The 24,254-nt window shown below is 38.5% G+C and overlaps 1 protein-coding gene across 1 annotated transcript in view; it reads right to left on the bottom strand.

The window, feature by feature from the left end:
* Nucleotides 1–24,254, bottom strand: part of FNDC1 (fibronectin type III domain containing 1) — an 89,162-nt gene that overhangs the window by 4,427 nt on the left and 60,481 nt on the right. Inside the window, exons 14-18 of the mRNA XM_070733770.1 lie at nt 20,603–20,833; nt 18,769–18,877; nt 10,777–10,856; nt 6,628–6,657; nt 2,902–3,063 (exon numbers count right to left, since the gene is read on the bottom strand). Coding sequence (XP_070589871.1) covers nt 2,902–3,063; nt 6,628–6,657; nt 10,777–10,856; nt 18,769–18,877; nt 20,603–20,833 — 612 coding nt within the window. The remainder of the gene's footprint in view (nt 1–2,901; nt 3,064–6,627; nt 6,658–10,776; nt 10,857–18,768; nt 18,878–20,602; nt 20,834–24,254) is intronic.

Raw genomic sequence — 24,254 nt, 5'->3', positions numbered from 1 at the left:
CTTCATATTATAGTGGCAGCAAGACTGCTATAGGCACAGAATTGAAAAACGGAAACAGCCCCTACAACTTTAAGCTTTATAATTAAGGTCCTTGTGTGTGCGGAATGACCAAAATGACTTTGGAATTACAGGAAAAAGATAAATCTGAATTCTACAAAATATGGGAAAATTGGTACAAATGGCTTAAATAGGAAAAATACATAAAAAATGAAAGGAAATGCAAAGCTAGGCACTCCTTTCTTTTGTGAAAATATAGAAACATTGTACCATAAATCGATAGAAAACAAAAACCCTAAAAACGAATCCTTATCTTCCTCAGAAATATCCAAAATGAATACAACATAATATACAGAACTAAAGAAAACACCCATAATTCCACACGCTAGATACAAATACCTAATATTAGGTGGCTTGAAAGAGATGAAATTATGTCTTTTATATAACAAATAAATATATGTACGTAGTGAAAGAAAATATTAATTGATGAGAACACCACTGAAATTGAATAAGTTTCATATGTTGTTTAAGTTTCTATGCTCATTTGTCTGTCTATCTTATTTTTCTTTCTTTCTTTCTTTTCTTTGCATGTTCTGTTTGCTTAAATTGTTTTTCTTTCTTTTTTCATATGTAGAAACTTAATAAAGATTATTTTTAAAAAAGAAAGAAAAGCACTTAGAATGAGTTTGCAGCAATTGATTTTTAATCATCAATACCAAATTACTATTGTACACTGTTTTATTGTCGCTGTTAGCCGCCCCGAGTCTCTGGAGAGGGGCGGCATACAAATCCAATAAATAAATAAATAAATAAACCAAGACTGGTATAAATCCAGAGGATAATCTTCTGCCTCTTCGTTGGTAGCAACTTATTTATTACATTTATGAATTTCTGTAAATAATAGTGAAATAACCCACTGGCACAGTATGAAAGTGAGCCAGCAGTCCTTATTTATTATTTATTTATTTATTGTATTTCTATGCCGCCCAATTCCTGAAGGACTCTGGGCAGCTTGCCAAAATTCTTGCATTCGGTCAAAAATAGTTGGTTGAGAATCACAGTTAAAGTTCTCTTGCCTTCTAGTGTCACATTTGCCATTGGGCTGGCAGCGGTCTTTTGGCATTGTGGTTACCTTTTTTTTCAATGAATTAGAAACAATTCATGTGTATATAATTAAGAACTTGCACTAAACTGAGGTAGCAGAATTTTTATTCCACATAAAACAGAAAAAGATGGTACAAATAACCATGTATAAATGCATGGAGAAATACTTCTCTCCCTCATTCAACTGACCCACATCTGAGAATTAAAATTTGAGATGTGTAAATAAGTTTATTCCCATACTGTGTTTTTCCCCATGTGCAAATCCTTAAGGCCTACACATTTCGACTGTACTTTTAAAAAATCACTTCTAAGTTACATGCATGCTATTTTAAGCATTTCCCCCTAAAAATAACCCATTTAAAATGTTTTCTATAATGATTTAAAAGTTAAAACATGATTATTGCTTCTTGGTCATGTTCTGATATGTTTCTTTTTTTAAAAAGGTGGCACTGTCTCCATTAAGATCCGAGTTAAAATATTACAACATCTCTTCATGCAGTTGCTTAAAATGGAGCAGTATTTCTTTGATTTTTAAAGTTGTGAGGAAATGAAAAATCTCCAAATTTCCAAAACTGAATAGATTGAGACTGAATTGATATTTTGTATTATGCAGCAAAGGGTACATCCATTGTTTTGAATGATCCTACTTAGGGTGTAGCATTGTTCAAAGCAAAGCATTATGGAGTGACCCAATAACCTACTAAGACACAGGCTTATTTCTTTTTGCAAGGGGACACAAACCATAATTTTAACAAGAGGAAAATCTGCAGGCATTCCTTGCCCAGGCGAGGAAGGTGTTCTGTCTGGATGGGTCATCGATCAGAATAAAAGGCACACACACACTCAGAGGGTCTTTTATAAAAGTACATTGCTATTAAAACATCCAGGTAAAAAATAATTAATAGAATCAAATCAAAATTAGTGGCAATGTTCCCAGCTTAATTGTCTCTGAGATAAGAACAGGTCCTGAGCCGGAAGCCCAAACTCATTAGGGAAAAATTCATTTGAAGTGATTCTGTCAATCAACTGAACTTAAAGTTTCTCCAGAGTCTTTTCACGTATGGAGATTTCTTGTGTTAGAGCGATCTTAAAGCATAAAGTGCTCCTGGAACTCCGGAGCTCACACATGGCCATGATTTTTGCTAATGTTGTTCGCCATGCCCACTTATCCCCAGACTGTCCCTTATATAGGACAAGGTGTGGCCAAGTGTTCCCTAGAACTAGTAATGCCAAGACCCCATTCTTTTCAGATATTCTTGTCTAGACTTAGTTCTCCTCACTCTGGCGTCTAACATGGGCTCGTCCTCTAATTTATCTTCCTTCTCTGACTCAGTCAATACCATAACTAGGGGTACTACAGTCTCTAGTTGATTCTCAGTCTCAAACTCCACATAAATCTCACTCTCGGATTCAGGTGACAAGAATACTGGCCTAGGATATCAATACACATCCGTCTCCTGGTCCTCCAAATCCATGACCAGCCGAGCCGGACATGGATCAGCCACAACACAAGGTACTCCACTGCAAAATATAGTCTTCCCCCCTTCCCGCTGCATCTCACTCACCTAAATGGATAGTTTTCAAGCAATAGAATTTCAGATTTCCTCAAATTATTAAAACAGAGTAGGAGACAATCCAAAGTGTTTTTCAATATATATCTCAAATAGGAAAAAGACTGATCTATTTACTGTATGCTAGCCAATAGCTCAGATACATTTTAATCATGCAAGGTAATCATTTTTTTTTTTGAGATTCGTACTATATCTTACTTCAGCACTGCCAGGTGACCCAAATACATACCTCTTAGATCATCACTGAGGTAAATCTTGTATCTCAATGAATTACAAAGGACGACACCTACAAATTTCCTGTACCATGTCCGTTTCACATATTGTTTCCCACTGCATTCTGAATATGTGGGATCGTATTTAAAATTGAATGGGATCCAGATGGGTTCACCACCTACAAAACAGATTAAAGGCTTGACTATGAAATGTGATAATATTAAAACAACAGCAACTTAGCAATAACTTACTAAATGTTACTACTTGACCAGACCATTACACAATTTACTAAAACAGATTTACTTTGATTTGGAAGTGATGGTGCAAACATGTTGCTATAAGTAGAACTAGGTTACTAAATGCTGAAGAAGCCTTTTGTTTCGATTCATTGTGGCTCTCTCTATCACTGCAAAATGTCTGGAAGAAATCTGAATGAATAATAATAATAAATCTGAATAGCCCATTCTATTAGAGAGAAGTTCCCTGAGGATGGGCTCCAGCACAAGTCCAAAATCTCAGAAAACTAAACTTCTGATCCTAGTGATCAACCCAGTTTGGATCCCGCAACTTTATCCGGAGACACATATATTTTTCCCTCATTCAAAGTATGAATGTTACATAGCAAACCACAATCTGGGCACCACAAATCAGAACACAGTACCAGATTTTAGTCACAGCAAAATCTGGTACTCTCAATATGCTCCAAAAGATAATAGGAATTATTTATCTTTTTGAAAGCAACTGTCCTTATTTTACAACCTGTGTGCTACGACTTGTAAACTTAAGCACCAATGGACTCTCCTAATACAGTGTTCCCTCGATTTTCACGTGGGATGCGTTCCGAGACCGCCCGCGAAAGTCGAATTTCCGCGAAATAGAGATGCGGAAGTAAATACACTATTTTTGGCTATGAACAGTATCCCAAGCCTTCCCTTAACACTTTAAACCCCTAAATTACAATTTCCCATTCCCTAAGTAACCATTTAGATTATTACTCACCATGTTTATTTATTAAAATTTATTTTAAAAAATGTTTTTTAAAGGCAGACGAAAGTTTGGCAATGACATATGACATCATCGGGCGTGAAAAACCATGGTATAGGGGAAAAAACTGCAAAGTATTTTTTAATTAATATTTTTGAAAACCCGTGGTATAGACGTTTCACGAAGTTCGAACCCGCGAAAATCGAGGGAACACTGTATATATTTAAAATAATTACAGTGTTTCAGTACTAAAGAAAGCACTAAAGAACTGCCTTCTCAGCCTTAAAATTCACGGTAGTCTATGTGTGTGGGAGCGATCACTAGTTGCACTACCTGCAGGAATTCATTAGGTTAATTTGCACAAAATACTTCCATCTGATTTAGGAGGTTCCCTAGCAGATGATATAAAAACACATAAAAATGCCTTCTTGCCTACAATGGCTTTTGCTTCTAAAATATGAGCTTTCCTTATATTCTCTGATCTCTTACACTGGTGTCAGTTGTCTCGTGGCACCAAAACCATATTATTTTAAAAGGAGGGGAAACACCTACCAAAGCACTATTTGGCCTTTTCTTTAATAGATTCTTTTCAACTTGAAAAAAGGCATAATCCTATAAGCACCCATCAAATGAGGAATAACATGCAAAGGTAAGCCCATTGAGCTCTGACTGAAATGTCTACATCAAGCTTCTCACTTTTCCTAGCCTTTCAGCCACAATGTTATTGGAAAAAGGAGGAGTAGGAGAAAAAGGAAAGAAGAAAGAGACCTACACAATGAATCTGGATCACAAACATTCCACATTCCTGCACTGTTCATCAGCAGCGTGGTTTCCCATAAAGAAGTGCCAGTTGCTGTTGTGAAGCCAACCATATGGTTTCTCTTATGCACTCAAAAGCAGCTCACAAGAGTTATTTGGCACTTTCTGCATTTTAAATATTAAACATGAAAACTCAGGAACAAATTACGATTCCAAGACATAATTTTAATCCATTGTACAATAACACTGTGCTAAAAATGTATTGAATGTCAAGTGGTTAATCTAAGCTGGCATTGTCTTGAATTGTGTAAGTAAAGATGCACTTCAATATTCTAATCTAAATCACTTCTAGAACTATAGTGAACACACGGAAGTCACTAGCCTGAAATATTATTTACTAATTTTGACAGACAGACATAGAATTTTATTCTTCTTCTACTCCAAGAGCTGATAAATGCTTTGGAGTTTTTTTGGAGTATAGTCAGCGGTGGGCTACGGCCGGAACGCTAAATTGCGCTTGCAGACGTGACTCGTAAGTTCTTGCGGGGCCAGTGCAATTTTGCTGCTGTACCTGTGGAGGTAGCAAAATCGTGCATGGAGCCGCAGGTGTGCCTGTGTTTCAGCGAGGTTTTACCTACGGCTCCGTGTGTGATTTTGATACTTCCACAGGTGCAACAGCAAAATCGCGCTGGCTCCACAAGAACTTACGAGCCGCGGCGGTGAGCTCAATTTAGCATTCTGGCTCATAGCCCACTGCTGAGTATTGTCCACTCCAGGCTTGCACTGATTGGATTATTTTTAAAGATACTTCTGCAGGCCTGATGAACTCACAGATACTGTAACATCATATGTCAGCTTCCTTGAAGATCTATGTGTACCGACCAGGCATTGTGAATGTACAGGAATAACAAACTTTGGTTCACAACTAAACTTAAGCAGCTACGTCATTCCAAAGAGGAAGCCTATAGAAAAGGTGATAAAATGCTGTATAATCAGGCCAGAAATGTATTAACAAGGGAGATTTGAACAGTAAAAAGAAGCGATTCAGAAAAGCTAAAGAATCGGTTCTCAACAAATGAACCAGAATACCGCCGGTGGTCTTCATCCCCTGGCACATTTTGCAGGAGGCCCGGGGGACACGGAGACCGGCGGCAGCCGCCATTTTAATTTTGGCCGAGATCTCATGAGGCTTCGCGAGATCTCGGCCAAATGATCAGACCAGAGTGGTCTGATCATGACGTTGTCCGGGCGGGGCCTGCTGGCCCTATAAAAGGGCTGGCAGGCTCCGAGTTCGGCCTTTTCGCCCGGACTTTCGTCGTGAGCAGACCACAAGGGAGATTTGAGCAGTAAAAAGAAGCTATTCAGAAAAGCTAAAGAATCGGTTCTCAACAAATGAACCAGAAAACATGTGGAGAACTCTTAAAAATATCACTGGTTATGGCAAGCCACCTTCCCAGGCAGAAGGAAATCAGCAACTGGCAGATGACCTGAGGGTGTTTTATTGCAGGTTTGAAAGGAAATTACAGCCACCTATCTCCACAACTCCCATCTCAGACACACCAACAATAGCCAAGCCTTCTACAACTGATTCCATCCCATTGGGTTCACAACCCCTGGTGATCACAGAAAAGGAAGTGCAAGATCTATTTCACAGACAGAAACTGGGAAAAGCATCAGGCCCAAACAAGATAACTCCTTCTTGCTTGAAAGTCTGTGTTGACCAATTGGGCCCCATCGTCACCCAAATCTTCAACACATCACTAGAGATATGCCAGGTTCCTTCTTGCTTCAAATGCTCCACTATCATCCCAGTGCTGAAGGAGCCCTCAATCAAGGAACTGAATGACTACAGACCAGTTGCTCTAACATCTGTAATTTGAAAGGCTAGTGATGTCCCACTTGAAAACTATCACGGATCCACTGTTAGACATCACAACTTTAATCTAGGTCACTCTCAGGAGACAATGACAAAGCACCAGAGAGCAAAACTGATACTTACCTGGTGGCCTCACAATAAGAAGAGGATTATCTGTAAGGAAATAAACAAGGAAATGTTTCAATGATTTACTCAAAAAATCAGCATACACAGCAAAATAAGACAAGCAATTTCTGAATCTTCATGTTGATTTGTTTAATTTATATCCTGCTTCAGATATCACATGTAATATCATATAGAAATCAATTAAAGCAACAAGTATAATTAAAACAGTTTGACATACTTCAAAAGCTTGACAAAACAGCAGTGTTTTTACCACCTTTCTACACTGAGGGTCATTTGGATTTCAAGGATAGATTATTTTCTGCTTCACTCCTCTTAACATCTCTGATGAAGAAGATCAGAAGTACTGCTGCTCCTTTGTAATTTCTCCATATATTTTAGGATATACATTTTCTTTGACTCCCCCTTCCTTTATTTTTCCTTTTAAAAGTCTTTACATTATACTAGTGCTTATGCCTATAAGTGAGACCCCTTTCTTCATTGTGTTTGCCATCTTTTATCTTTATTTTTTATTGACTATATTGTAATTTCTTCTGTTGTTGTAAGCTGCCTAGTCATTGGAAGTCAGGCAGGATAGAAGTTTAATAAAGTAGGATAGTTTGTTGCATAGTCAGCCTGTCACACTGTATTTGGCATTTTTATCTGCCTACCGAGTCTTCCCCAAGAACTTGGGATAGATAGATAGATATTGTTGTTTCATGGTGTTCAAGGTATTGTCATAGGATTAAACTGTTCTAAGTAAAGCTATCTTTTGCAAGGTATACTATGCCAATAGTATTCAAGTGGTGCTCTAGTTGTTTTGAGATTATTATTAATTCTATTTTTGACAATGAAATCTCCACATCTGCACATTTCACTGCCACAGGGCTGTCAAACTCCTGGCCCAAACTCTTTTTAAAAGTGCTGGTATTAACATTATATCCTAATGTACATTTACAACTAGTTTATTGGAATTATTATTTAGTAAGTGTAGAAGTCAATATAAAAAAAACATTTTAATCAGTCCAATCAACATAGGTATTTGTAGGTGCTTTCATCTTGATTAGAGAAACAAGATAACCATGATGCAAAATGTCCCCATTTTCATGTGTATCTGACTGTACTGTGCATATCCAAAATGGACATGACTTGTTATAAAACAATGTAATTGCTCTTTTTACCCAGCAGACATGTTGATTTCCTTGAAGATATACTGTAGCTGCTAACTGATTAAAACTTCAATCGATTTCTCCAAGAATCCATGTGAGGGTACTTGATTGGACATTATTTTTACATCCTACCCATGCAAACATTACTACTCTAAATACATAACAATTGGACTTAATCCCTGGATAGTTCAGTGGATTTCAAGCTGGCTGAAGCATAGACATCAGAGAGTTATTGTTAATGGCGAGTATTCTGAGCAGAGACAGGTTACAAGCGGTGTGCCACAAGGGTCTGTTCTGGGTCCTATTCTTTTTAATATGTTTGTGAGTGACATAGGGGAAGGTTTGGTAGGGAAGGTTTGCCTATTTGCCGATAACTCTAAAGTGTGCAATAGGGTTGATATTCCTGGAGGAGTCTGTAATATGGTAAATGATTTAGCTTTACTAGATAAATGGTCAAAGCAATGGAAACTGCAGTTTAATGTTTCCAAATGTAAAGTAATGCACTTGGGGAAAAGGAATCCTCAATCTGAGTATTGCATTGGCAGTTCTGTGTTAGCAAAAACTTCAGAAGAGAAGGATTTAGGGGTAGTGATTTCTGACAGCCTCAAAATGGGTGAGCAGTGTGGTCAGGCAGTAGGAAAAGCAAGTAGGATGCTTGGCTGCATAGCTAGAGGTATAACAAGCAGGAAGAGGGAGATTGTGATCCCCTTATATAGAGTGCTGGTGAAACCACATTTGGAATACTGTGTTCAGTTCTGGAGACCTCACCTACAAAAAGATATTGACAAAATTGAACGGGTCCAAAGACGGGCTACAAAAATGGTGGAAGGTCTTAAGCATAAAACGTATCAGGAAAGACTTAATGAACTCAATCTGTATAGTCTGGAGGACAGAAGGAAAAGGGGGGACATGATCGAAACATTTAAATATGTTAAAGGGTTAAATAAGGTTCAGGAGGGAAGTGTTTTTAATAGGAAAGTGAACACAAGAACAAGGGGACACAATCTGAAGTTAGTTGGGGGAAAGATCAAAAGCAACGTGAGAAAATATTATTTCACTGAAAGAGTAGTAGATCCTTGGAACAAACTTCCAGCAGACGTGGTTGCTAAATCCACAGTAACCGAATTTAAACATGCCTGGGATAAACATATATCCATCCTAAGATAAAACACAGGAAATAATATAAGGGCAGACTAGATGGACCATGAGGTCTTTTTATGCCGTCAGTCTTCTATGTTTCTATGTTTCTATAACAAGAATTGTTCCGTTGATCTGGAGCCAGATTAAGTGAAAGATGGTTATATACAAGAATTTCAGATCAGGGACTCAAGAATCTAAGGGTGGGGAAAAAATAACTTTGGAGTAATTCAGAGTTAGTTTAAGGTATCAACCCCATTCTATTTGATTGTTGCATTGTGCCAACTGGTTTACCTATGATCAACCTTCCAAGTAAAAATAGCTGGACATATTTTTTTAAAGCCTTTAATTTCAGTTTTATGAAATGAAAACAAATTTCAGCTCTGAAGGGGAAAAAATCTAAAAGAAAATTTGTTTCCCAGTCTTTTTGACAGACACAATTGCTTTCCAATTACTCAGCTGCTCAGGATTAAAAGGAAGAAAGAAAAACTACTGTTAAGTGTCTTGGCCAAGCGAGGAACAGAAATGGAATTTCCTCTTTTCATTTTTTAATTTAACCTTTTTCCCCCACTATCCCCCACTAAACTTTTCATTGTGCTGAGCTTGACCTCTGGCGACCTAATGGAAACAGTCATGTAGTTTTCCTGAGAAGAAAACAGAAGTATATGCCATTCCTTTTCTTTATTATCAGGATAGAAAAACTAAAGACTAGTTCCACATTGGGCAACCTGAGAAACTGTTAAAAAAGACTGATGTTGGCTTTCTGCATTGAAAGGGCAAGAGCTGAAGCACAAATTCACTCCTGTGGCCAGAGACAATCAGCACTTCATTTTGGTTTTCTTAGTTCAATTCTTAACTGTTGTGGTTCAGCTTGAGGCTGCTCAGGGACCGGCTGTGTCTCTGCTGGCTCCATGCCCGGAGGAGGAGGACAGCGAAGAGGAGGGGGCTGAGCAGTCGGACGGGGGAGAGGAAAGTCAGGAATGGGATGAAGGAGAACAGCATGAGAGCCCCGGGGGGGGGGGGCTTTCCCCAGCCAGTAGCTTGGAGTCATTACGTGATGAAGCACAAGCTGTCATTGACCAGCGACAGAGACGTTCAGAGCAAAGAAAGGAGCAATTAAAGAAGTATTATCAGCACTGAATTAGGAACAGCTGGGCTTGGGTGTGGTCCTCCTTAGCAGGGTTTAAAAGGCAGGCAAGCCCTTGAAGCCATGTGGAGTGTTATCAGTTGGAGTTATGGTGACCTGCTTTGTTCTCAGCATCTCTGTTCCTGGCTTGTGGCCCAGCAGTTTGGAAGACCCGTGGGAGGTGTAGGTCTGCTATCTACAGCCTCGTCTTGGCAGCAAGAATCCTGTATTGCTGCATGGACTTTTGCCTTCATGGATATAGTTGAAGTCCCAGCGTTTCCCTGTTTGTAAGGACATTTTCTGTTACCTGTGTTTTTCTTGAATTTTATAAACTGCCTTTGCATTTTAACGGTGTGTCTGGCTTATCTTTTTGGGTTGGTCTTGGCTTCCGGAGTGACCCAGACAGAACATTAACCAGCCCTCCATGACAATTGGTACTGTCCAATTGTGTAAATTCAAACCCCAGAATTCTCAACAATAGCCATTCTGTCTGAAGAAGCTTAGAAATAAATCCATATATCTGAAGAAAGCTCAGGTTGGGAAAAGTTGTCTATATTTCCTAACATGCCAACAGATCCTCCTCTTCCTCCTCCTCCTTTTACTGGGGAGTCATTCCCATTGACAAAACAGCCATTTGGTGTTTTTATTCTGAAATCTTTACACTAGATTCTTGTTAACAGCGCTCTAATTTGTAGTTTAAAATGTTTTGTATTTTAATACTATATTAAACCGCCTTACCAGATTCAGTGACATAAGTGATGGATGAACTTACAGGACCGTAACCATAAGGATTTGTTGCTTGGACCTTAAAATAATACCTAAATCAAGGAAAGAGGGGGAAAAAACAAGAATCCATTAAAATGGCAGAATAATAACAGCTTGTGGTAGGCAATAAAATTTGACAAATGTCCAACAGGCTTTTAAAAATGGAATTCTGAAAAGTTCCACAAAAGCTATTAAATACATCTTGTTTTTTGAGGCACCTCTAATGATAGCTTCATCAAAAACATTTTATTCAGTCATGAAACCATGCAAGAACCAACAGAATTTGATAATGACCAAAGAGCCGACAGTGGTGAAACACAATAGGTGAAGTGTTTAAATGTCCAGCATTATCTCAAGCACCATGTTTACTTTCTGTGACAGTGGTTGATGAAGACAGATGGAAGTCATCAAATGTTAAACAGACATATTAAATTCTGTGGCATGGGCTAATTCATACTTTCCTTGGAAGGAGATGTATCAATATCTTCCCAAAGAGTTGGGGGCAAAAGAAAAATCTGGTGAATAAAAATAGCCTTCTGCATAACCCTGATGATGTATATAAAAGCCACCTTGTCAGTTTGAGTTGGCTCCAATTGCAGGCCTTATTTTAATAGGAATTCTAACCTGGAAAGATAAACTATCTGGTGTCTGATTTAAACTGAGCCCTCGGTTGTTCTACATGCACTTTTCGCTAACCAGGGCACATACAGACAAGATAAATTTATGTGAATGAAATTCTAAAAGTAGTCATCCATCCATCCATTTAGCCATTTATTCAGAATCGATGGACTTGGGGAAAATTAGCAAAGAAACTTAAAATATGAATGTAAACAATTTCTGATGAAAAACAATAACAATTTGCTACTAAAAGTCTTATTTCTGAAGGATCTTGATTTCATAGCAAGACATGCCATTGTGATTAACTATATATTATTTTGATAAATGTCCAGCATTTAACATAATATCAAAAATCTGCTGAAAAAAAAGTTATTATGCCAGAATTTGGAAACCAAAGCCTTTAAAAAGTGTTTTTGTGAAGCGCAAGAGCATAAATGAAACCTCAATCTTGAAATAATTAAAACATTTGCCTCTTCTGCATACTTTGAAAGCTGCTCCTGCATGTGTGCTTATGTCCAGCCATTTCAGATTGTTTAGAAGAAAGAGAAATAGCAATAGCATTTAGACTTATATACCGCTTTATAGTGTTTTTACATTCTCTAAGCAGTTTACAGAATCAGCATATTGCCCCAACAATTTGGGTCCTCATTTTACCCACCTTGGAAGGATGGAAGATTGAGTCAACATTGAGCTGGTGGTGATATTTGAACTGCTGAATTACAGCTAGCTGTTAGCTGATGTAACCTGTAGCCACCAGGCTCTACAATGGAAATACATCCCTTGAACCAGAGATGGGTTCCTACTGGTTCTAACCGGTTCTTTAGCATCATTTGTAAACCGGTGATGATGTCATAGAGCTGGTTCTGTCTGTCTGTGGGCACCACCATCTTTGATTTTGCTTCTGCGCATGGACAGAAACTATTTTTTTAAATTGTTTTCTGGGAAGGGACATGTGAAAACCTGCATCTCCATCCTGATGCGAACTGGTAGAAAAGGTAAGTGGAACCCATCCCTGCCTCGAACAATGAGTTATATATTGACACTGATACTTGCCATATTCTCAAATATCTAAATGAAAGGTAAGAGTCCTTTCAAAACTCTCAGAACCACAGAACTGAAAGGGCCATAAATTCTCACATTGAAAGAAAAGAGAAACTATTAAAGATGAACTTGAGTTCTAGTCCTGCCTTAGGCACAAAGCTAGTGTGGGCCAGTCACTCTTTCTCAGCTAATGGAAGATGGCAATTGCAAACTACCTCTGAAAATCTTTCCAAAAAAACTGCAGGAACTAGTTCAGGTGGTCACTAAGAACTAATACTGATTTGAAGGCACACACACAAAAATCATGCTACAATATATAAGTACATTTGAATAGAAGAACAAATGCAGTATTGTTGGTGTCTTTAAAAGTTTGATCTTTGGTTTAGAGGTGTTTCATTTCTCTAATAAGTAGCCTCATCAATATAGAAATTTTGGAGAAAGATTTCCATAATTTCCCATTTGATATTTTTAAATAACAGTCTTTGATAGAAAAAATGCCGCCCAAATTGGATGAATCCCACTGGTATGGGGATTAAATGTTATATAGACAAATCTCATGATTTCAGTGCCAGGTCCTAGGACTTCAGACTAAAAATTGGGCTGAAGAGAATTTTTTAAAAAAAATAAAACTAATGTTGAAAAAGAACTGACATCATCAATGATTCATTTTTGGACAAAAACTATATTCAGTTGTTAGAAAAAAACCTGCCAGAACATTAGAAGATAAATAATGTAATTAATTGCACAAATATTATGATTCCTACTTGCTTTTGGACTTGACTACTGCTTCTGAAATTCAGTAACAGTTACTTTATATCACCAGAGATCCAATAGGATGGAAAGCAAAAACAAGTTCTTTAATTTTAATTGAAGAAAATGTTAGAATATATTATATGAACCACAGTTCTGATTTAATTATTTAAAAGATATCATGTGGTCTGTTTTCCAAAAAGAAAAAAAAAAGTACATATAAGCTTAGATACATTATTCCTCGTCTTTCAATATTGTAAAAAATAAAAATAAAGAAATAAAGAATCATAGCAGAATAAGAAAATTTAAAGTTGAGTTCTACCCAAAATCTGAATAAATGAAGCAGCATTCAGTTGCTATTGCAAAGTTGCAAATTGGGGGCCCTATTCACAAGAAAGCAACTGATTTTGTTTAAGAAGAGCAACTTTTTAAAATAATAAAATGTTTTTATAGATGCTCTGCATAGCTGAGACAACCCTACCCACATTAAAAGTAAATTATATTAAAAATAAAACCATACTCTTCCTTTCAGAGAAATAAATACAGTATAAACACTGTGGCAACGTATTTTAAAACTTGATAGATTAAGCAATTTGCAACATAGCTCGAGATTTAGCAATCTCTTTAATCACTATCCATCATGATTCTAAGTTTCAAATTCTTTAGCCAACCTTGGCTGATCCTTGGCTAAACAGGATTGGCCCTGATGAGAAATTGGATGAAAGAACGCTTGGGAATTCCAGAGCTTCTGACTAGACTGGAAAGTTGAAAAAATACAGCAAATTACTTCTGTAACACTGCCATGAACATCATCAGGAAAGAGTAATCAGGAATGAAGCTCAATCAAGAATGAAGGGTGTTTATGCTTCTCTCTTGGTGTCTACAGAATTTTTTTTACATTTTTATAAATGTGAATTTTTAAGTAGGCAAGATCTGAAGTGTTAGAAGGCAGATATCAAACAGTTGTAGGTACAGAGGATAGTAATAGTAAAAGAAGAACAAAATCTTAACGCTTTTAACAATGGCGTGTTGGTTATTTGTATATTTTAACCTATTAGACTATCTTAAAATGTATACTAAATGAATGACTGTACAGAGTTAAATATCTTAGCCAGGTATTTAGCTAACTAACAGCCTAAAGCTCAACTGAACAAATAGACGTAAGGTCTTTCAAGCAGGAACCACAACAAAGTCTGAGGAACGCACTTCAGGCAGCTCAGTTTCTGCAAATCAGAGTTTCCTCACAACCTGCGTATAATCATGAACACATGGATTGAAGCTAGCTTAATCTCCCAATTCAGGTTGCTAAATTGCAGAAATTTTAGAGTGGTTTAAGGAGCAATTTTAAAGTCTCAGGATAAGGAGGTAGCTTTGCCTGGGAGTTCTGGGAGAAGCGCAGATACTTAGCAGTCAAAGAAATCCGATAGCAGTGATGGTGAACCTTTTTTGGTTCAGGTGCCAAAGGGGGTGTATGGGTGTGCTAGCTTTCCTCCCTCCCATGCATGTGCACCCACATGCTTCTCCCATGCATGCACACAATCCCCCCCATCCCTGCGCATGCCTGAAGCCTGGGATGTAAAAAGCCCAGGCAAACCGGAAGTTCAGAAAAATGTACTTCCGTTTTGCCAATGTGCTATTTTTGTTGGATTTCACCACTCTAACACTTGCTTACACTGTCTTGTAGACACATCTCTATGGTCAGGTCGTAATTTAACTGACTACTGGGTCACCTTTGATGACAAAAAGGGGCATGTACTCTGCAGACTATATAAGCAGTGTAGAGTAGATGACTCCTCCCCTTCCCCCCCCCCCTTTTGGCCCTGCTGAGCTTCTTTCCACCTCCTTCTATCTTCCTTTGTGCTCCATTGTCCTCGGCTGAGGACACATGTGTGAGATCAAGCCGAAGGCATCCTCACAAATGGAAGCATCCAGAAGTTATTAATAGGTACTGGAATATAAGCACTTATGTCTGCATTCTGTAAATGCATGAATCGGCAGAATTGTAAGTAAAGATAGCAGTTTATTTCATCTTTATGAAGGAGGGATCATTCATTACTAACAAATGGGATTCTAAGCAACACAATTGATTTCTTGCCATGCTGAATCTATTGCAAGTTAAGCCAGGTGAACTTTGCTACTACTAATAATATTAATAGCAACCAAATACCAAACCGTTTTTTGCACTAGGATTTAGGGAAGCTTCTTGAAGCCCCAGAGTGCAAAAAACAGCACAATGGGCAAACCAGAAGTGCATTTTCTGAACTTCCTGTCTGTCCATTGGGTGGGGTTTTTTTTGCACTCCGGGGCTTCAATGAGACCTGTGCACATGTGCAGGGATGGGGGGGGGGATTGTATGCATGTGTGGGGAAGTGTGGGGGGTGCGCATACGTGGAGGGAAGGGATGTGGGCATATTCGTGCAAACTAGTACACACACACACACTTTTAGCACGCGAACCAAAAAAGGGAGCTCCTTGGTTAGCAAATATAAACAATTGAACAAAAGGACTTGAGTACATATAAGTTCTTGGAGCTTTCTGAGTTTGGTTGAGCGAAGCTCATTTCAACCCTGAGCTACAAATATTTATTTATTGATTGGTTTATTTTGTCCAATACACAATGAGGGTTTTAGTGGATATACACATAGTAAAATACATGATGAAGGTTATAGAGGAGATACTCATAGTAAAATATATCTAAGAAAGAATAGAAGTTATAGGAATAGAACATATCAATGAAAGAATAGAAGAGATATAGGAATAGAAGAAAGGTATAGGAGATATAGGAGAGCAAAAAGACAGGGGACAGAAGGCACTCTAGTGCACTTGTACTCGCCCTTTACTGACCTCTTAGGAATCTGGATAGGTCAACCGTGGATAATCCAAGGGTAAAGTGTTGGGGGTTTGGGGATGACACTATGGAGTCCAGTAATGAGTTCCACGCTTCGACAACTCGGTTGCTGAAGTCATATTTTTTACAGTCTCCTTTATTGGTATAAATGAGTTCTTCATTTGCTAGTGTCACTGCTACATTTTAAGAATTGTTGTTGTTGTGATTCCTGATCATTCCCCAGATTTGGAAAGATGAATATCTTTGCCTACAACCTTCCCCCATAATTGGCTATTGTTAGACTCAGATGCTCAGCTTTATTCACAGTACAGTGAAGGGTGAAAACAATTGTGCCCAACAAGGAGTTGAGGAAAAATGCCTAAAAACTACAAAATCTCATATATCTTGCAAAACAGCTCCCATATCTCATATATCTTTCCCCTCTCTTATATATATTTCATATATCTTTTCTATACTTATATCTTTTCTTCTATTCTCTCATTTATATATTTTATTCCTATATTCTCTCCTCTTTCTTTCTCTAATATATTTTAGTTGAAGGTATTCTCTATTACCTTCATTGTGTATTATTGTGTATTGGAATAAATAAATAAATAAATAAATAAATAAACAAACAAACAAACAAACAAATAATAAACCAACCAACCAACCAACCAACCAACCAACCAACCAACCAACCAACCAACCAACCAACCAACCAACCAACCAATCCAATAAAAGTTTATGGAGAGTCTCAATCATCCAGGTCATGGTTGTCCCAGAAGTGCTTTTCACAAGGCAATGGGGCCTTCTTTCCAGTTGCCTTTTGAAAAGCACCTTTGGTCTCCAGTCAAAGGTTCCAAGTGGAGAATATTGGCTGATAGCACTGGAGCTTTAGCAGGAAAGAGGACACAAGCGGTGGTGTTCATAACAAGCCACAATGATATCAAGATGACAATGTACAAAATGACATCAATTACATTATGACATCATAGACCTTGATGCAAGTACATAAATGGCATATTTTGCATGACGCTATTGTTGTCATAGAAATAGAACTTAGACTTAGCCATATATACTACTTCAAAGTACTTTACAGCCCTCTCTAAGTGGTTTATAGAGTCAGCATGTCGCTCCCCAAAATCTGGGTCGTCATTTTACCCACCCCAGAAGGATGGAAGGCTGAGTCAACCTTGAGCCTGGAGAAATTCGAACTCCAGTCAGCAGAGGTAGCCTTCAGTACTGCGTTCTAACCATTGTACCACCATGATTCCTATGCCTGTATTTGTTTCCTCACAATAGAGTAAGGTTAAAGGAAGCAAACTGCAAACTTATCAGAACCATTGAGTCCAGTGGAATTAACCCTGCAGCATCACCCAATCCTACAAAAACAGAAGGGCTATGCAAAAACACATTACACTGCAGGTCAAGTAGGAAATACTGCAAATCAAAGGAGAAATTGCTACCCTATTGAACCGTGCATCTGAAAAGAGAAAAATTTAGTTTAAGTTAACTTTTCATGATGAACATTTTTGAGTCTGCCTAAATCTTTGTGCTCATCAGAGATTCTGGATACTGTTGTTCCAATTCATCTGGGTAAATTAGTCATCACCTCGAGGCTCGACTACTGTAACACTCTCTACATGGTGCTACCTTTGAAGAGTGTTCAGAAACTTCAGATCGTGCAAAATGCAGCTGCGAGAGCAATCATGGTCTTTCCCAAATATGCTCATGTTACTCCAACACTCCGCAGTCTGCATTGGTTGCCGATCAGTTTCCGGTCACAATTCAAAGTGTTGATCATCACCTATAAAGCCCTTCATAGCACCGGACCAGGTTATCTACGAGACCGCCTTCTCCTGCACGAATCCCAGCGACCGGTTAGGTCCCACAGAGTTGGTCTCCTCCGGGTCCCGTCAACTAAACAATGTTGTTTGGCAGGACCCAGAGGAAGAGCCTTCTCTGTGGCGGCTCCGACCCTCTGGAGTCAGCTCCCTCCAGAGATTAGAACTGCCCCCACCCTCCTTGCCTTTCGTAAACTCCTTAAAACCCACCCCTGTCGTCAAGCATGGGGGAACTGAAACATCCCCCCCTGCCTATGTAGGTTTTTTTTTTGTATGATATGAGTGTATGTATGTTTTTTATATATTGGGGTTTCTTGTTTTTTAGACTTTTTAAATGTATTATTATTATTTTAGATTCTAACTATTAGATTTGTCATTGTATATTGTTTTTATCATTGCTGTGAGCTGCCCCGAGTCTACGGAGAGGGGTGGCATACAAATCTAATAAATAATAATAATAATAATAATAATAATAGTAGGAGGAATACAAAACAAACACAACATATTTTTCAGTTCATGAAATTCAGTTTTAATAACACACACATTTCCTCTTCTCCCAAAGATCGGCCACATGTGCCTGCAACTTTAGTAACTTGTGAAAGGAGGCTAAGTGGCACAGAAAAGAGTTGGAACACATCCAAGATAAACTTGACTTGACTGAGTTGGGTTCATAACAGTTATTAGATTTATGGAAATTTACTCTGTCCTTGACTTCAAATGTTTAAGCTATGAATGCATTGTGGGATAGGTTTGTGAGTGGGTGGGTGTGTTAGATAGGATGATTTCCAAGATGTCTTTCAACTGTAAATATCAATGTTTCTACATCCATTTCCCTTCCCACCCTTCCAAACCAGGCTTGTTATCACTTGTCTTTTGGAATAATACCTTGTATTTGGCTTCAAGTTTTCAATGGGCAAATTAGTGCTTGCTGCATTTTTGGTTGACCATTTGTTCCTGATGACATCTTCATAGGATGCGCTGTAAACTAAATAACCTGCCAGGAGAAAGATATCATGGATTTATGAGACCCCAGGGGTACTTCCACAGCCTAATACATCACACAAGCATTATGTTTCAAAAGTATTTCATTAGCATGTTCAAAGCCGGAGGGGATTCCCATTTCTGCCAAGAAGGGATGGCAATAAAACTAGGTGGGGAATAGGGCTCAATCAACATTATGAAGTATGCTTCCAAATGTGCAGGGGAGCACACATAGCACCCCTCTCTGACTCATCAAAGTATCTGTATCTTTCTTTCTTTCTTTCTTTCTTTCTTTCTTTCTTTCTTTCTTTCTTTCTTTCTTTCTTTCTTTCTTTCTTTCTTTCTTGGATTTGTATGCTGCCCCTCTCCTATATGGCTCCTATAAAAATCTCAATGTCCACATTCCTAATGTCACCCTCTCTCAACCCCCAGAAGAAGGCAATGGCAAATCATTTCCGAAGGTCTTGCCAGGAAAACACAGGGGCAAATCCAGGCAACAGCAATAGCACTTAGACTTATATACCACTTCAGAGTTCTTTACAGCCCTCTCTAAGTGGTTTACAGAGTCAGAATATTGCCCCCAACAATCTGGGTCCTCATTTGACCGACCTCGAAAGGATGGAAGGCTGAGTCAACCTTGAGCTGCTCAGAATCGAATTCCTGGATTGAGCAGTGAGTTAGACCTGCAATACTGCATTCTAACCACTGCGCCACCAGTTGCTAGTACAGTGTTCCCTCACTTTTCGTGGGGGATGCATTCCAAGACCGCCCGTGAAAGTCGAATTTCCGCAAAGTAGAGATGTGGAAGTAAATACACTATTTTTGGCTATGAACAGTATTACAAGCCTTCCCTTAACACTTTAAACCCCTAAATTGCAATTTCCCATTCCCTGAGCAACCATTCAGATTATTACTCACCATGTTTATTTATTAAAGTTTATTTAAAAAAAATTATTAATGGCAGACAAAAGTTTGGCGATGATATAGGATGCCATCGGGTGGGAAAAAACCCGCGAAGTATTTTTTAATTAATATTTTTGAAAAACCTTGGTATAGACTTTTCGCAAAGTTTGAACCCGCGAAAATCGAGGGAACACTGTAGTCAGCATTGTCTTGGTTGCGGAAATAAATGATTTTGTATTAGTGGAGGTCATAAATAAGTGATATCAGGCTTCTAAATGTATTCAACATTGTAATTTCCTACCACTTTAGCAGCGTTTAGACTTTACCATCAAGTAAAACTACACCATTTTGGTTCTGAATCCAGAAAATAAATTAGCAATATTTATAAAAGCAAAATATAGACTACATACAAGACTGCTATGTATCCTCAAATGTGTTTCCAAGTACTATCAGATGATGGTGTCTCATATACATTTAGGCAGGGACTTTTTGTAGTGGCACCCCTAACTTTGAAAAGGTCTCTCAATCAATAGATCAATCAATCCATAAAGCCTCTCAAGAAACATAAAGTAGAGAGCCTTGTCCTCATGTTATGATTTTTTGATAAGTGTGTCAAGACTTTATAAAAATGTATTTGCTCATGTTAAAAAATGATTAGCTCTGTAGTTTAGACCAAAATTTATTTCTTACTAAAAAGAAACCATTGAATGAATTACATGGTGGAACTGATTGAAAAATAAAATGCAGACAAGAAATGAATATATATACATATGCATACACACACACATACACACACACATTCTGTTCAATTCAACCTCTAACCACATTGTTTTACCTGTGACCAGATCTCCATGGGTAGGTGCAGCCCAGTCAACAATCACAAAAGAATGGCAGCCTTCCACAGCTACTATGGTGATGTTGTGAGGAGTTTTCTGAGGTTGCATCTCTGTATTCTTTAAGTTATTGGGAACAAGTTCATCCAGGCTCTCTACTTGGAAGTGATCGAGTGCCTCTGTCAAAGAACATGGAGCAGCTGGGTCTTTGTTTAGATAAGTCACATAAGGAGCTGGAAGAAATCGCAAGAGGAGACCATTCAAAGATTATGTTGAGGATGGATTAGTAAAAAGGAAAACTCAGACTTGACATTCAGACAAGTTTCCAAGACTAATTGAAAGTGCAAATTGGGTTAAAATATACCAAATGCATTTCCTGAACTTAGGAAGTATCTACTTTCCTGTCATTTGCTAACTTTGCAATTTGGAAAAAAAAAACCCAAGAATTTGGAAAACAGTTGGAAAATTTCCGGCCTCCAGAGGGTCTCCGGGCGGCGGGGGGAAGCTATTTTTGCCCTCCCCAGGCATTGAATTAGGGGCATGGGCACTTGCACATGTGTGATAGTGCACACCTACGCTCTTTTGGCACCTGAGTGAAAAAAGGTTCGCCATCACTAGTATATATCATTATATGTATGTGTATATATCATTATATTTCATTATCAGCAATAATATGTTACACACACACGTATATATTGTCTGTCTGTCCGTCCGTCCGTCTGTCCATCCGTCTCCCTCCCTCCCTCCCTCCCTCTCTATCTATCATCTATCTATCTATCTATCTATCTATCTATCTATCTATCTATCTATCTATCTATCTATCTATCTATCTATCTATCTAAAGCATCAGCATATACAGTGTATATACCAATTAGATTTTTGTTTAATGTTCCCACATAAATTGAGCTTTAACTTCTTTTTGAATAAACTCAGCAAAATAAAGTAAGCAATTGGTGGTATTAAATGTTGGCTCTTTCAGCAGCTACACCACTCTTAGAAGGAAGCTTAGGAAATAAGTAGAGTCTTATTTTTTAAATAGTAGTAAGGCTGCTGTTTGCATATGCCTCACAGGAACAATTCTCCCTCTTAAATGTTTGGGATTTGGTTGTTATACAGTTCCCCCAACTCTGGTGATCACAGAAAATGATATGACAGATTTATTTCATAGAAAAAAGCCTGGAAAAGCAGCAGGCTCAAACAAGGTAACTCCTTTTATTTGTGCTGACCAGCTGACCCTCATCTTCACCTACATCTTTAATAAACCACTAGAGATGTGTTATGTCCCTTTCTGCTTCAAACGCTCTACTATCATTCCAGTGCCAAAGAAACCCGCCATCAAGGAGTGAATGATTACAGGCTGGTTGCTCTGACATCTGTAGCTATGAAAACCTTACAAAGGTTAGTACTTTCTGATGAAAACCATTGGCAGATGATGCTCTGCATTACACCCTACAACATCTTGAATCTCCAAGGACCTATGCAAAGGTCCCTTTTGTCCATTCAATACCATCATTTTAGATATTCTTCTAACTAAACTGATTCAGCGAGCTGTACCTGACTAGTAAGTAGTACATAACCTTTCTAACAGACAGGAAGCAGCAGGTGACACTAGGAAAAATCACATCAGATAGCTGTACAAGTAGTGCAGTTCCTCCCCCCATTTGTATGCTCCTTCTACTTCTTTCTATATACTTTCTTTCTATATACTGACGGCATCTCAAAGGAACCGTGCAGAACGCGGCTGCGAGAGCCATCGTGGGGCTTCCTAGATTCGCCCATGTTTCTGCAACACTCCGTGGCCTGCATTGGCTGCTGATCAGTTCCCGGTCACAATTCAAAGTGTTGTGACCTTTAAAGCCCTGCATGGCATTGGACCAGAGTACCTCCAGAACCGCCTGCTACCGCACAAATCCCAGCGACCAATAAGGTCCCACAGAGTTGGCCTTCTCCGGGTCCCGTCGACCAAACAATGTCATTTGGCGGGCCCCAGGGGAAGAGCCTTCTCTGTGGCAGCCTCTGGAATCAACTCCCCCCGGAGATTAGAACTTCCCCCACACTCCTTGTCTTTCGTAAATTACTCAAGACCCATCTATACCGCCAGGCATGGGGGAGTTGAGACACCTTTCCCCCAGGCTTTTTTATATTTATGTTTGGGTATGTATATGTATATGTTGTTTGCTTTTTAAAATATGATAGGGTTTTATGTGCTTTTTAATATTAGATTTGTTTTCGCTGGAATATTGTTTTTATTATTGTTGTGAGCTGCCCTGAGTCTTCGGAGAGGGGCGGCATACAAATCTAATAAATTGAATTGAATTGAATTGAACCCTCTGTTAAAGAAGCTAAAAGTCAAGAGGATGGATTGTACAAGTGTTATGATTATGATAGCCTATAGTGAACTATAGGAGGACCTGGATTGTGGGGGCAATATGCTGGCTCTGTTAAAAAGCGCCATTGCTAACATGTTGTAAGCCACCCTGAGTCTAAGGAGAAGGGCGGCATAAAAATCAAATAAATAAAATAAATAATAAATAAAATAAACTAGAGGTCAACTATATTTTCAAATATGAGCTTAGAATCTGAGTACTTAAGGATTATCCATACTGCTCAGAATACTGCAGACAAGGTACATTATGGACCTAAACCAATTTTATAGTCATTTTTTCTCTCTACAACTGAGATGTGAAAGGATTAAATGATTACACAACACACATAGGAAACACACAAGGCTTCAGTTGTACTTTCATGACTGCCATCTTGACTTATTTTTTTAACTGGCTTAAGCAGCAACCTACAGGAATAATGAAGACAGAAAAACCAGAAGTGTCATGGCGCAAGACTGGCTGGAAAATAGCAGGCTCTGATGAACTCCACAAAAATCCAACCTGACAAACCATTGTCTGGGAGGGGGGTGTCTTCAGACCAGAACCGTCCTGTAGGGACAGTGAAGAAGGAGAAGCATCTCTGACAAACAAGAGGAGCAGGGAAGTTCCTCTATTGGTCAGAGACAGTTTTTCAGACTAGTGGTGGGGGCAGCAGACCATTTTTAATGACCGCTACAAAGCTGGGATAACCAGACTAAGTTTATGTGCAGGAGCGGTGTTTGTGATGAAACTGGGCGAGACAGTGGCCAACTCACAGGTAAAAGGCAATTTTGAATTTGGTTCTTTAAAGAACTTCCCGAGCTGAAAATAGAGGCTAATTGGCATATGGGAACTGTATAGAGGAAAAAGAAAGAGAGTGGAGGCTAAACTACTAAAGCCCAAGAAGATTATTCTTGTTATAACTGTAATTGAAAAAATATAAAATAATAGAAGGAAGACATCCAGGAGAAAGCTTTTTGTGTATATGTGTATTTAAAGTTTTTTGACAGCTTTGACAACCAGCTGGTTTGAGTGTACTGTGGATTGGAGAGAGCCATCTGCTGGAGAGAAGAAGGTATTCCTCTTTCCTAAGAGAGGAAAGTGGAAACTAAGAGAGAAAGTGCAGTTATAATCTTGACTGTAGGAAGATAACTTGACTCTGAGAATTTTTAAGAAGTGTATGTTTTTCCTATACTGCTTGGTTTTTTTCTTCTATGGTGTTTGGCTTCAATTATATATGAATGTGGAAGACAATAAATCTTTGACTTGGAGAGGATTGAAATAATATTTG

Source organism: Erythrolamprus reginae, chromosome 1, assembly GCF_031021105.1.
Source record: "Erythrolamprus reginae isolate rEryReg1 chromosome 1, rEryReg1.hap1, whole genome shotgun sequence".
Classification (NCBI taxonomy): domain Eukaryota; kingdom Metazoa; phylum Chordata; class Lepidosauria; order Squamata; family Dipsadidae; genus Erythrolamprus; species Erythrolamprus reginae.
Note: the sequence above shows the minus strand (reverse complement) of the source record. Positions and strands in the feature narration are given on the sequence as shown.